This window comes from Phaseolus vulgaris, chromosome 3 (genome assembly GCF_051622355.1).
Source record: "Phaseolus vulgaris cultivar YP4 chromosome 3, ASM5162235v1, whole genome shotgun sequence".
NCBI classification, from domain to species: Eukaryota; Viridiplantae; Streptophyta; class Magnoliopsida; order Fabales; family Fabaceae; genus Phaseolus; species Phaseolus vulgaris.
Window position 1 is genome coordinate 29,189,831 of NC_143500.1, and position 15,051 is coordinate 29,204,881.

The following is a 15,051-nucleotide window of genomic DNA, read 5'->3' on the forward strand; positions in this document are numbered from 1 at the left end:
AAAAAAAATTATCTATAAAAATAATTAAAACTATATTAATAATTAAAATTAAAACTAAAACAAAATTTAAAATTAAAATTAAAAGTAAAAGTAAAATTAAAATCACAAATTAAATATTACAAATTACAAATAAAATTATAAAAAATTTGAAAATAAAAAAACTCGCCTTGGAGCATGAACGAAAGATTTATGGCCGCGGAACAAGTGTAATGTGGTGCGAGTATGGAGGTGCAGCGACGGAAGAATTGGTGGCAACGAAGAGGAAGAATGGTGGCACCGAAGAGAAGAATGGTGGCACCAAAGAGAAAGAACGGTGGCGCCGAAGAGGAAAAGTGGTGGCCGCGAAGAAGAAATAAATTTTTGAAAGGGTTGTGGTAATGGAGAGGAGATAAACGAAGTTGGGGGCAGCGATGGAGGAAGAAAAATGGAGGCACACAAGAGTAGCAAACGAAGGCAAAGAGAAAAGCGAATGAATATCGACAGTGGAAGACAAAGGAGCATAATGGAGCAGAAAGAGTAGAATAGCGCAAATGAGGAGAGAGGTGTGTGCTTGAAAATAGATTAAAAATATATAGATTACACCGGTTCTTAGTAATAATCGGTGTAATATATTTTTTACTCAAAGTGGTATATAACACCAATTGTATACCGCAACCGGTGTTATATACCTTTTTAAAAACTTTTAAATATTTTTTTTTCCTCTGGGGCTCTACATATTACACCGGTTGGGCTATCCAACCAGTGTAATATATGATGCCCAGAGTTAAATTCTTGAATTTTTTTCTCTAGGCACCATATATTACACCGGTTGGATGGCTCGACCTATGTAATATACCATACTCACAACAATAAAAAAAGGTTTAAAAAAATTTAAGTGTGAGTATGATATCTTACACCGGTTGGGTTATCTAATCGGTGTAATATACACTTGCTATAACAAAAAAAATATTTTAAATATTTAAGTGTTGGCAGAATATATTACACATGTTGAATAGTCCAACCGGTGTAATATACCATGCTAACAATAAAAAAAAATTTAAAAAAATTTTAAGTATTAGACCTACACCGATTGGGCTATCCAACCGGTGTAATATATAGCAAATATTTACAAAAATGTCTTCGTGTTTTTGTTTACACTGGTTCTCATTTGACAGGCCTAAAAAGTGATTGTAAAATGCCTTTTCTGCATTGCATCGGGGTGTGTTCCATTACTTCGATTTTAATATAAAAAAAACTTTATGTTTCTTCACTTTGAGTCACGCTCAATCATAGATAGAATGAATTGTATTATAGTAATAACAAATTATACTAAAGGATATAAAAGACTAACAATTATATATTGTTGCATATACGATTCTTATAAGTTAATATTCTTAAATGTTGGAGATTTCACATTCATTAAAAATAAGAATATTTCACAGTATATAAGTAGGTGCAAACTTTATTTTATGAACTTATCTTATAAAGTTGAGTTAGACTATTAGAGTTATTTAAAGTCTATCATAATAAGATTTTGTTGGGCTTATCAAGCCACCTGCTATCGGACCTCTCATAAATATATAGTGGTAAATTCTCCCTCCACCCCTATATCTCCCCTTGCACCTCCATGTTAATTGTGAAAAATCGATTTTAACATTTTTAAAAAATTTAAATAAACCTAGATGAAACATAACTTCACATTTTTAAATAACCTTGGTTCCACTCCCTCACTCCAATACCTCCCTTCCAGCCACAACACTTCCATTTTTTCTCCAACTGTAGCGTTTGGGAGAGCAGTTCCATCATTTGAGCGTATGTAAGAGGGTTGGCGAGAAGATTCGTTGTATTCAATGTTTTCCTGTACAAAGATAATTTTTTTTTTAGTTTTGTACTCCTGGTTTTTTGTTTTTGTTTTGTGGCTTCCGAATTGTACACTTTGGAATACAATTTTAATTAAGGAGGTGTTACGGATTGTACAATATGTTATACACCAAAAAAATGAAAAAAGAACAAGCAAAGGAAAACACAACCACCACCAGTAAAAATACCATGAAACTTACTTCAACCACCAATGTCCACCACTAGCCACCACCAGTCAACCTAAACAACTACCACTTGAAAATGAAGAAGACACTACACTCTCCACCATACTTGGAAGAGTATTGTTGAAATTAAAATAATCTATAGAGGTACATGGAAAAGGTATGGAAGTGTAGGGAGAATTTGACATATACAATGTCATGCACGAGTTGACAGGTCTCGGCATAAGGAGGTATGTTGAAGATCTTACATCAACTAGAGATAAAATTGAGTTAGACTTAAAATTCACTTCATATTAAATTTATAATTAAAATTCTTTTTTACAAAATTTACAGTGATAGTGTTGATGATAACATTGTTATCAAAATTTATGAAAAATACTTTAAATAACTTTATCACTAATCCGTAATAGTATATTTTATATTGATAAGAGTAGAGAGTTAAAATTTAAGCCTATTTAAGACATGGACTATAAGAATGAACTCCTTTTAATGTGAATTTATTCTAGAGTAATAAATAGGCGAAAAGTGGCAATATTAATATTATGACTACTATTTAATCTTGTTTGAAGTAAATACTTTCGATCCACTAGTGCATCTCCTTAAACATTATATAAATAAAATTTCATTTAACATTAAAATTAAAATAAAATAACAAAATAACCACCAAGCGAATAATATTTTTAATTAAATTCCACATTTTTATTTGAATAAAACGAAACATACAATGGAATTGTGGTTTCCATCAATGTATAAAAAACAAGCTAAAACAATAGAAATAAAAAAAAAAAAAAAAACTATTTTAAAAATACAAATCAGATCCTCCTAACTCGAAGATGTCGTGCTTGTAGATTATGCCTAAGAACAACATGCTCGTGTTTACTTTATTTTTTGTCTTTAAAAAAAATATGTTTTGTTTATATTTAAAAAAATAACTATTTTGTTAATTTAAAATTAATTTAGTTAATAATTTAAGTATATCAAAGATTAAAAGTTTTTTTTTCAAAATATTTTTACTACACACGTATAACTTCAAGGAGAGACAAGTAGTATCTACATACTCCCTAGGCATCTATTTGCACAATTATTCATAGTCTCATAAAATGTGTATTCAGATATATCCTTAAATACTTTATAAAAGAACACAACTTTGTGTTTTTTCAATGATATAAATGAATATGACTTGTCAAATGTTTAAAAAATATAACAATATTAACAAGTAGTAAATACTCCACGCTTACATTGTGAAAATAATTCATTTTCATAATCCATGTAGCTAATAAATTGTGTATAGTTTCCATGTATAGAATCATTTGTGAATTTAGAAACAATCACTCTAAATTAGTTTTTAACTCATTGAATAACAGAAACAATTTACATACAAATGTAAAATGTTATTTTAGGTTTATCGAATTTTATTATTTTGTAAAATCCTCCATAGATATTATTTAGAGTGTAAGTTACTCTCTAAGTAAGAAAAGTTATAATTAATGAAGTATGTAAATGAATTTATGTTTAGAGTTTAGTTGAATTTGAAATTAGATGGTTAAGTTTATGCAGGTGCAAATTTGAGATTTTGATATATGATAATTTTGAAAATAACTTTGGACTGTTAGAAACTTGGTAAAACAATTAAAATTGTTCTTATTGAATTGAGATATGTTTTAAATTTATAATTTAATCTTATTTAATCGTATATTAAATTTCGAATTGTTAATAATACTTCAAATAGAATATATTTTTGAATTAATTACACATTTTTAATACATATATAATAGTTTTAGTTAGTATGTTAATAATGCACATTAAAGGTACTATAAAATGTAGAATGAGTTAAGTTATAATATATGATATAACGTATTTAATATTAATTAATATTATAAAAAAATATTTTAACTATCTTTTGTTTATTATGTACACAAGATATATTGTGATTGTTATTATGAGATACAATAACTCAACCTATAAAATAATAAAGTATGAAAATAAAAATATTAATTTATTTTAATACACATATTAAGTATATAAAACTCTTTGAAGTACGGGTGATTTTGTAAACTTTTTTTTAAGTATTAATATATATATATATATATATATATATAAAGTTTATGGAAAAGTGGAGTAAAAAATGTATTTAGAAATATAATTTTTAAAAATATTTATAAAACACTAAAAGAAAATCATGAAATAAAAACCAATTTTAAAAATCATTTAACAATAATGGAAACTAATTTAGAAATTAATTTTTTTTAGTTTCTAAAATGATCTCTAATTTAGTTATAGCAACTAATTATTTTTTATTTCTAAATTTGGTTTTTATTTCATTATTTTATTATAGTGAAATAATCATTTTTCTCAAAGTATAAATTAAAATTAAACTCCAAAACATAAGTTATAAATGCATTTATATTAATAAAGACAGTTAGGCTAAATGCGAAGGGTAGCAAATACTTCCTAAGGTAAGCAAATAATATTTCTCCTTTTCTCATTTATATGTATAGGAATACATTTTTAATTGTTGTTCTAGCTGAAAATAGATAAAGAATCTTTTTAATTACATTGATAGATCAGGACTATAACTTCATGTGATAAATTTATAAGTATAAAAATTAATATAAAATGTTCAAACTAATTTTAATTATATTAATAAATTTTTAAAATATTAATACAAAATATATTTAAATTGATAAATTATAAATATTTTTCTATAAGTAAAAAATATCACATCACGAATACATGTTATAAAAAAAATCACTAATTCATAATAAATATTTCTATTTATGCATGTTAATAATAAATATTTAGAAAAAATATAATTAATTATGTTCTATAAGTAGTTAAATACAAATAAATTTTATTACTTACTAGATAAAAGTAGTAAAAATATTTAAAATTACATGTAATCAGATTGTGTTACAATAATAGTTATACATTCGAAATGAACAAGTTGTTTTTATAGAACTTGATATTTAATTTGTTTTTGTAAGGTTTACGTAACAATGTGTTTAGATGTAAGCGTATTAAAACCTCAAAATACCTAAAGAATCAAAGATTAAAAAAATGTAAGAAATTAAAAGTGAATAACTATTCGTGAGTCTCTTATTTTATGTGTCGTTTTCTTTTATAATATATCACAATTATTAAAATTAATAAATAATATTTAATTCTTAAATAATTTACAATCAAGTAAACATTACAGATTTTTTAATAATATTTTTTTATATATAAATGATTTCATGTTAGGCATTATTATGCAACTTGACATCTCAGTTAGGCTGAGACCTTAAGTAACAACAATCTTCTGGCATCACATGAAAAACTATTATTAAAAAAAGAAAAAAAAATATGAGGAACTAGGCTAAAATTCATATGTTAACAAAAACGATATATAGGTAGACTATATCTATTCATAAAGAATTCTAAGAATAGATTATATGGAAGCCTATTATACCAATAAAATGGTTCTCTATGAATAAATCCATAATTAGCCAACTTATCACCACATGCATAATAACCCTAAACCTGATTTTCCCACAATAATTCAGACAAGTAATCCATCGATTCTGAAGCATCCAAAGAACATTTGTTCTATCAGTAAACGTAGCACAAACCAAAGCAGAATCGCATTTCAACCATACATTAGTAAGCCCCATCTTTTGAGTTTCCTCCACAGCATATATAACCCCATAAAACTCAGCAATTAGAGCAGTCTGAACTTCAAGGAACGCAGAGAAAGCTCCAATAAATTCCTCCATACTCCCACGAAAAATACCTCCACAAGTAGCAAAATTAGGATATCCCTAGCAGCCCCATCAATGTTAATTTTAACCCAGCCCGATGAAGGAAACTCCCATCTCACAGGAAGAGGACAAAGAACTTTACTAGTACGAGTATTAATACCAAAAAACTTGATCACGTTGAAATCCAACATATCATTTTACAAGTTACCCACCAAACAAGTTAAATATTTAATAACCGAAAAACCTCAATCTTATCCTGAAAACAAGCAAATTTTCTCATACGCCATATCATCCCAATAGAAAAAAGTTATCATAGCAAGCTTAATCAATTTAACCAAAGGACTACCATCACTCTTAATAAAAGAAAGAAGATCATCTTTATTAGAGAAATGAGAAATAGAAAAAAATCTCGAACCCAACTCCAAATACTCAAAGCATTAGAGCATTCAAAAAATAAATGTGGAATAGATTTCTCGTGCTTTTCACAAAGCGTACACATATAACAAATATGCAAACCTTTATTCTAAATATGTTGATCTGTAGGAAGCCACCCATAAAATTTTTTCCAAAGTACAAGAGATTTGGAAGGCGGAATAAATGAAGATCAAGTTAATTTACCCCAACCACAGGGAACTTTTGGTTTCAGGAAGAAAGTCCTAGCCAATTTAAGAGTGAAATGACCAGACTCATCTAAAATCCCAATAGGAATATCGTGTTCTGCCCTCACCGTAATATGACTAAAAAGATGAGGCATCTGCTGTAAAGACAATGGAATATTCCGAGTTTTTGACCATCGGGCATTTTTTTTTCCGTTTTTACCAAAATGGGGTCGTTTTAAAAAAAGTTACAAATTTAGGCAAGTCGTGCCAAGTTGGCACGACTTCTGCCACGTCAACCCCTAAAGTCGTGCCAACTTGGCACGCTTTGTCCACGTCATATATATATATATATATATATTTATTATTTTCTTATTTATATATTGAGTAGTAAGTTATGTAATGTTTAAAATTAATTTGATACATGATTTTATAAGGGTGTTAGTTTTAAGAAATAAAAAAATGAATAATTGTGTATGGATCATGTTTAACCGTAATGTAATATATTAATTTGGTTATTAGATTAATAAAAAATATGAAAAAATTGTTATTGCATTTGGAAATAAATAGAAATGAGAATTAATTATTTGGAAAATAAATAGAGAATTGTGGGGAATTTCAAGCTATACGTCTCTCTTGTCCACATGTAATTGTTGTTTGCTCATTTTGTCATTTACAACTAACGACATTTATCGCCCCAGTGTACAGTCTCCACAATATTTCCAAGCTTATGAGGTCTAATTTAATCCATGAAATAGATGATTCAATTCTAAATAAACAAAAAGAAAATGTTCATATTGCAGAACCGAAAGTCACAATAAAAACAATTGTCCGCACAAACAAGCTAGATAATAAAATTCAATTTCAAGTTTGATTATTAATTTCCTCATTTTCTTTACCTATGTATTTATTCCTTCATAAAAAAGTTATTTATCAAATTAATTTCAAATATTACATAACTTATAATTTTAATTATAATTAAATAATTATAATATATTTTTATTTATTTAAAAACAAGAAAATTTAAAAAAAATGATGTGGACAAAGTCGTGCCAACTTGGCACAACTTCAGGTTGACGTGACAGAAGTCGTGCCAAGTTGGCACGACTTGAGGCTGACGTGGCAAAGTCGTGCCAACTTGGCACGACTTCTACATATGAAGTCGTGCCAAGTTGGCACGACTTGCCCCAGATTTGTATGTTTTTTTACAGCGACCCCATTTTGGTAAAAAACAAATAAAAAAGCCCCATGATGGTCAAAAAACCGAATATTCCAATAACAACCTGTCCAAAACTGAGAAACTATATTCGAAATGCTAGAACCATCAGATATCCCTGCACTATGTGTTAAAGAAGTAGTAGAACACCATTTATCATTCCAAAAATTTATAAAAGAACTTGTACAACAATCCAAGAAGTATAATCAAGTATAGTAGAATAAAACTGCTTAATTCTAGGCCAAAGAGATGAAGATCTATAAATCATTTTAAGTTTGTATTTTGATTTAAGAATCCTGAGTTTCAAGAACAAAGACCAAGGTTTATTGCTATAAGCAAAGTTCCAAGCAAGCTTAAGAAGATAAACGTTATTTTCATGGTGAAGGTTAATAATCTTCAAACTGTCATTCTCAAAAGGAGAACAAAGCATAACCCAATTAACCGTAGCTATGCCTTTTTTAATAAAATTATTCAAAACATTAAAATAACAATATTAAAACCTCAAAATACCTAAAGAATCAAAGATAAAAAAATGTAAGAAATTAAAAGTGAATAATTATTCGTGCGCCTCTTATTTTATGTGTCGTTTTCTTGTTTAATATCTATAACTTAGCATATCACAATTATTAAAATTAATAAATAATATTTAATTTTTAAATTATTTACAATCAAGTAAACATTACAGATTTTTTAATAAAATTATTCAGAACATTTAAAATAACAATATTGAATGATAAAAAATTTTATTGAATATAACTATTTTTGTAATATATAGTATGAAAGAGAGAAATTATTTATCCAAAAAGAATATAATATTTTTAATAATAAAATCAATAAAAAACGTTTTTATCAAAAAGTAAGAAATAATAATTAATTTTAAAATATTAATATTTTTATTTAGTTATTTTTCTTATTTATACTAACCTAGACATAATTTACATGCAATTTTTTTATGTATATTTATATTTATTTAAGTGAAATATAGATTTATATATATTCGTACGAAGAGAGCATATAAGAGTCATGTTATTAGATTTTAAAAAATTTAATTTAAATAAAAAAGATAAAGTGAAAAAGAATGAAGAGAAAAAAAAAACAGTGATAAAATTCTAAAAATTTAAATTAAAAAGCAATAACCGTCCATAAAAATTAAAGAAATAAAATTATATTTTAAAAATTAAATTAAAAAATTCTACATTCAAAATAGTTTCTAATAACTGTTTTAACATATTTAAAAAAAATAAAAAAACGTATGAAGAACATGCTTGAAAAAAATGATTTTAATAAATAAATAAAAAGTAGTAGTTAAAATATACACGGAACTCGGTATAGATAATTTTGAAAAAAAAACAGGAAAGAAACCCGTATGAAGAACGTGCTTGAAAAAAATATTTTAATAAATAAATAAATGATATTGATAGTTAAAATATTATTGATAATAAGAAATGATTTTACAAAAATGTTTATTTGAGCTCCATACTCTAAAAATTTATAATTTTTTTAAAATTTTGAAGCATTTTACATTTTACTTGTATATTTTTATCAAGAAGGTTTTTTTTTTTTTTTAATTTTTTTATTTTCAATATTAATATTTATTGTAAATATAAGATGAAAAAGGTGTAAATCCATGATTTTAACATTTGAAACATAATGTGAATATATTAATATTAGTTCTTATCCATCCACATCATCTATTATTTGCTGTCAGAAACTACTCAGCATGCAAGGCAAACAACTGCTGCTTCAAATTATCAATTGCCTTTCCATCTCTGTCCCATTTTCAATTCGAAACGTTTCTCTTCATTTCTCTTCATCACAACCCTTCCACGCAACATGCTCAGAAGCCGCATATGGCAGAGGAGGGCTTTGATCTCTTCCAGAACCGTCTTTTCAGCCTCTGCCTCTTCCCACTGTTCATCATCTTCTTCCCCTACGCTCCCTTTTCGCTTTGTCAAACCTAATGCTCCTTCTTCACATGTCACTGTTAGTTCTCTCCCCTTTCCAATTTGATTCATCTCTTCTTACTAACAAATTACTGATTCATTGCTTTTGATTTCGCACTTGTAGTTCTATTTTCCACGTGTGAACAGGTGTTGGTTCTCCACTCAACCCGCTCTAGACCTTCCCGCTAGCAAGTTAGTGGACGTGCCGTTGGCTCAAACCGGCGAAGGTATTGCAGAATGTGAGCTTCTCAGATGGTATGTCCAAGAGGTCAGTGAATTCATTACTTGGTTTGTACCTTCATTGAGATTCGTTTCAAGAAGAAATTGATTTTATTGAGATTCGTGTCAAGAACATAGCATGCCCTAAATTGGTTTTTCTGAATTATTTGTTGGTTCATATTGGTAGGGGGATTATGTTGAAGACTTTCAACCGCTATGTGAAGTTCAAAGTGATAAAGCTACTATTGAAATAACGAGTCGCTACAAAGGAAAAGTTTCCAACATTCTCTACGGTCCTGGTGATATTGTGAAGGTGAGTTATTAAATCTCATTCTGTTGGGTATAGTTGAACTAAGATTATGTTTGTGGATTTATAAATTGTTTTTTTAGAGTAGATTGGTAAAAGTGTTTTTTTAGAGTAGATTGGTGAAAGAAGAGGTAGTGCTACAGTGGTGGTTTGTCCATGCCCCAAAAAAGTAGGAAACGTTTCCCGGCATATTAGTAATTATTAAGCGATGAAATTTATCATTATATTATTATTAAGGAATTGAGGGACCTGAGCAGCAAATAGGAAGGAAGTGAGTCAATGAAGTGGGTGTAAAGAAAAAAGAGAAGTGCCCTATAATTTTTCCTGGAGAGTTTCGAGTGAGATGGTCGATGAGAGAAAGAGAATGTAGATAGAGAGAATAACAAAATGCGTGCATGGAAGAAATGGAAGCTTTTTTTTACGATGTAGGAGGCATTTGTGGGTGGACCATCTAAATTCATGCAAGAACACATCCAGAGATAACATATGCTTTTTCAAAAGATTGTTCAAAGCTAAATTATTTGATATGCAATGTTTTGGAAATGTGTCTCTGGTATACATTCTCTTCGGATTCCGGAGGCTACTAGATGAGAAAAATACCCCCCGCAGCTTACTCCAGGGTCCAACCATCCATTTACTGTTTAATTTCCCATGCTGCCTCTTTGTGGTTATACAAGAGCATGACACATGGAGATGGTATGGTGCTGCAATTTATGTTGCAAATACAAAAGGGACCTGCCTGGTTTTTTTATGGGGTAATTCTTCGAAGCAGAATAACTGAGGAAGATAGGAATGTATTGATGATCTAAATTTTACGTGAATCATTTCGTTAAGTTCTATATGGGGCTGCAAATTTAATTAGGCATTTAAATTCTGTTGGATAAAATTGCAGGTTGGAGAAACTCTATTAAAGATATTAGTTGACGACTCTGCATTACCCTCTGTCACTCTTGGTGATTCAGAAACTGCAAAGTCACCTGATTCTGATAAGACATTAGTTAATGTGCCCGTGTTTACTACAGTAGTTGACGATTTAGACAATGCCAAGTTGATAGATTCTGATCCCGGAAAAGGAAGACAGACTGGAATTCTGTCAACACCTGCTGTAAGAAGTCTGGCTAAGCAACATGGTATAGATATAACTGAAGTTTGTGGAACTGGAAAAGATGGAAGGGTTTTAAAAGAAGATGTGCTAAATTTTGCTGTCAGCAAAGGAATAATTAAAGATCCATCTGCACTCTTGCATACTGATTCTGTAGAACAGCTTCAGGGAGCTGAAGGATACAACTACAATATCGCAACTAAATCTTATAGTCCAACTGAGGACAGGACAGTCTCCTTTAGGTAAAGCTAGATGCAAGCATAATTTAAATCCTTTCTTGATTTCTTTTTCTTGAGAGATGGTGATGGGTGTCAATCTGTCAAAGTTTTTTGCGCAAACATTTTATGTCAAATCATGGAAAATTGAGTATCTGTGGACCTCAGTGTTGCATTAGTATGAAAGTGTTTTCCCTTTCTCAGTTCTATAACTCAATTAGAATTAAGATATACTTATAATAGGTTAATGACCTTTTCTTTTCTTTTTGTAGAGGATTCCAAAGAGCTATGGTGAAATCAATGTCTCTGGCTGCCAAAGTCCCACATTTTCATTATGTGGATGAGATAAATTGTGATGCTCTAGTGGAGCTTAAAACATCTTTTCAGAAAAATAATCCTTATCCAGACATTAAGTACACTTTCCTTCCAATATTAATCAAATCACTATCAATGGCCCTCAGTAAGTACCCCTTTATGAACAGTTGCTTCAAAGAGGATGCATTGGAGGTCGTTCTCAAAGGTTTGTTTCTCAGACATAATCTGATGAATGATTCTTATATTTTTGCTTCCTTTGTAGCTTGTTTATGTTTAAATTTTTTGTAGAGTGTACATAATGTTTTTTTCTTAAGTTAAAAGTACAAGTTCAAGGAAAAAGCTACAATTATTTAGAAATTGAAAAAATATGGTGAGGTCAAAGAGGTTGCTTTCATTAGCCAATTGTCACTCTGGTTTTATGGTGCAAGTGTTTGAGAAGTTTTACCTCGTCTACTGTATCTATGAGTTTAAAACAAGGATTATCTTATCTTGCTTAAGGGATTTTCAAGGATAATGTTTTCGTAGTTTTCTTGATAATATTTTTAAATATTGTTTCACATCACCCGTAAGTACATGGTATTAAACCCTTTTCCATTTTGTGTTGACTGATATCTGGTGGTTATCAATTTAATGATTTATTTGAGGCAGTTGCTTCCGTGCCAGAGTTGACACGGAGGTTTATTTACTGTAGGTTCACACAATGTTGGAATTGCTATGGCGACACAACATGGTCTAGTTGTGCCAAACATAAAAAATGTCCAGTCTCTTTCCATACTGGAGGTTAGTTTATGAAAGGCTTGGTTATGGTTTTATCCTATTTTTGCTTTATTCAGCCATTCTTGTTTTGGTTGAAGTGCATGTCCATGGTTGCGATTTAGTTACAGGCCATGAAGACAAATTGTTCATATTTTCAATTGCTTGAATGAAATATAATTTTATTCTTGATCTACATTTCTGGCTTGAGCTTAATTGTTGGTTTTCTGAAAGCTGCTTCTCATAAAAAATGAAGAGACTATTTTCTCGGACTCCTTTAGTTTTAATAATAATTTCAGATTTGGAGACAAGACCAGGTGTTGTTGTTTCCTTTGATGAAGATCTATTTGCATAGGTCCCACATCATGTGTATATGATGTTTGGAAAGTGTATCATAGGAGAAATAAATGGTAGGTGACAGTTAGTGGTTAGAAAGGTTGGTCTTTAGGATTTTGTGATTTCAGTTTGTAAACAGGATAATTCCTGTGGAGAAGGAAAACGTGTTTTCCTTGGGTGATATTCGAATACATTGCACAGTTTCAATAATACAGAGGTCATTCAGTATTTTTCTCTGTGTCTTTGTGTGTGTCTTTGTGGTGTATCTGTGTGAGTTCAGTGTACGTAACAATGCCTGCCATCTAATAAGACATTCTTGTGCATGTTCTTATTAACCTATTTTTCCTTGTACATGATTTTTATGTAGATAACCAAAGAGCTGGCAAGGTTACAACAATTGGCTTCAAATAACAAGTTAACTTCTGAGGATATAAGTGGTGGTACTATTACTTTAAGTAACATTGGAGCAATTGGTGGAAAGTTTGGTTCTCCACTTGTCAATCTGCCTGAAGTCTCCATTATTGCCATTGGTAAAATTCAGAAAGTTCCACGGTTCGCTGATAATGGAAATGTGTATCCTGCATCACTCGTGACTGTAAGTCTTGCATTTTTTTTCACTGGTAAACTGCATGAACAATGAAAAGAAATACATTTTTATACAGAGAACTACAATAATCTCCGACGATTTTTGTGTGTGTAGCTTTCCACTTTTTATATGACTGTTTAGTTTGTAATGTCGCTGAAGAGAAATAAAAAATGTGATTATAGAGAATACCCTATTTTAGCTGTTAAAAAGGGCTTCATAGCTAATTAGATTTTCTACTTTTACTGCAAAATTAGCGTTTATAGTTCGTTTGTCTTCATAGTTACAGTTAGATAAGTTAAATTAAATGTATAGGTTGAATTTGCATTGAACAGAGTACTTCATAGTTTGATTGACAAGTAAACACAGATTTGAAGTGTGAATTCATTTTTTCCCCAATTAGTCAACGTGTATTTTCTTAACTAAATGCTATTAATTATAATGATTTTTGCATGGTTAGAAGATGAAATGAACAGCAATTCTTTATTTGTTTTTCTGCTTCCAGGTTAATATTGGTGCAGATCACAGAGTCTTGGACGGAGCAACCGTTGCAAGATTTTGTAACGAGTGGAAGCAACTAATTGAAAATCCCGAGCTCCTCACGCTGTATTTGAGATAAAAATCACATGAAAGAACAATTACTGAGTGTAATTTATATGGGGTATCTCTGTATTGTTTACAATAAGAAGTAAATGAAGATCTAAATAAACCTCACTTTTCCAAGTTTGGTTTAAGAGGTAGCAGAGGGACAATTGTAGCGTACCCGGGTTCTTCTGTAAAAAAAATCGCTCTTTTGGAAAATAATGCTTTGCCATATCTCAACTGCAGATACTACCCGTGAACCGTAAAAGACGCTATGTAATGACCAAATGTGTTAATAAACAGGGTCATTGAGTAGTTTAAATGTTAATGGCCTTTTCTTTTATTTTATTGTTGAGTTTGGCCCATTTTGTACGTTAATTTTACTTCTAGGTTCTTTTTTTCCTATATATGAACGGTAGTTTTTACTAAATAATAATAATAACAAGCTTTTTTATGTTTTCTTTACTTAGTTCTCGATCTTTCTCCTTCATTTTTTTTTTGTTCTTTGCATTCATTGTGCACAGGGTTTGTCACTAACCAATCTTGCACACTCTGTTCTTTGCCTCTGTTTTCTTGCTCTGCGCCGCCTTTAATATGGTAATCTTCGTATGAAGAGCTCTGCTGCGCTACTCTGTTCTCTTCCTTTCTCTTTCGTTTTATCTTGCATTTTTCATTTTTTGGATTTTTTAGCGTTTTGATTTTCTCTTTTTCTTGTAAAGATCAATGGTTGACGAGGAGGTTACGCCACCCATCCAATTAAAACAATTGACAAACAATTTCTTGTATTTGCACCCAAGTGAAAGCCCCGCAACCTTTCTGGTCTCGTCAGTTCTTGACTCCACCAACTACCATTCTTGGAGCCATTCCATTATTACCGCCCTAAGTGCCAAGAACAAGGTTGAGTTCATCCTCGGTGATCACCTCGTCCTTCGAAAGATGACCCAAGTTTTTCTGCGTGGTCATGATGCAATAACATGGTGGTTTCCTGGTTAGTTCATTTAGTTTCACTCCTAATTAGGCAAAGTATAATTTGGATGGATGTTGTTGTTGAAATTTGCAACGTTTTGAAAACTTGCTATTCTCAGGGTAACTTATTCCGTATTTTTGATTTACAATTAGAAGTTGT

General features: G+C 30.0%; 1 protein-coding gene across 2 annotated transcripts; it reads left to right on the plus strand.

The window, feature by feature from the left end:
* The first annotated feature begins 9,222 nt into the window (after nt 1-9,222).
* BCE2 (2-oxoacid dehydrogenases acyltransferase family protein) lies at nt 9,223-14,268 on the plus strand. Of its 2 annotated transcripts, none has more exons than XM_068607348.1 (8): nt 9,223-9,553; nt 9,638-9,781; nt 9,920-10,045; nt 10,932-11,383; nt 11,629-11,876; nt 12,363-12,451; nt 13,128-13,355; nt 13,849-14,268. In XM_068607348.1, exons 1-8 carry the CDS (start codon nt 9,404-9,406, stop codon nt 13,960-13,962), a joined length of 1,551 nt encoding a protein of 516 aa, XP_068463449.1. In that variant the 5' UTR covers nt 9,223-9,403; the 3' UTR covers nt 13,963-14,268. The 2 variants fall into 2 exon arrangements, 1 of the variants encoding a protein (XP_068463449.1); XR_011080454.2 differs by having other exon boundaries at nt 9,272-9,553; nt 12,335-12,451.
* Nucleotides 14,269-15,051: the final 783 nt, after the last annotated feature.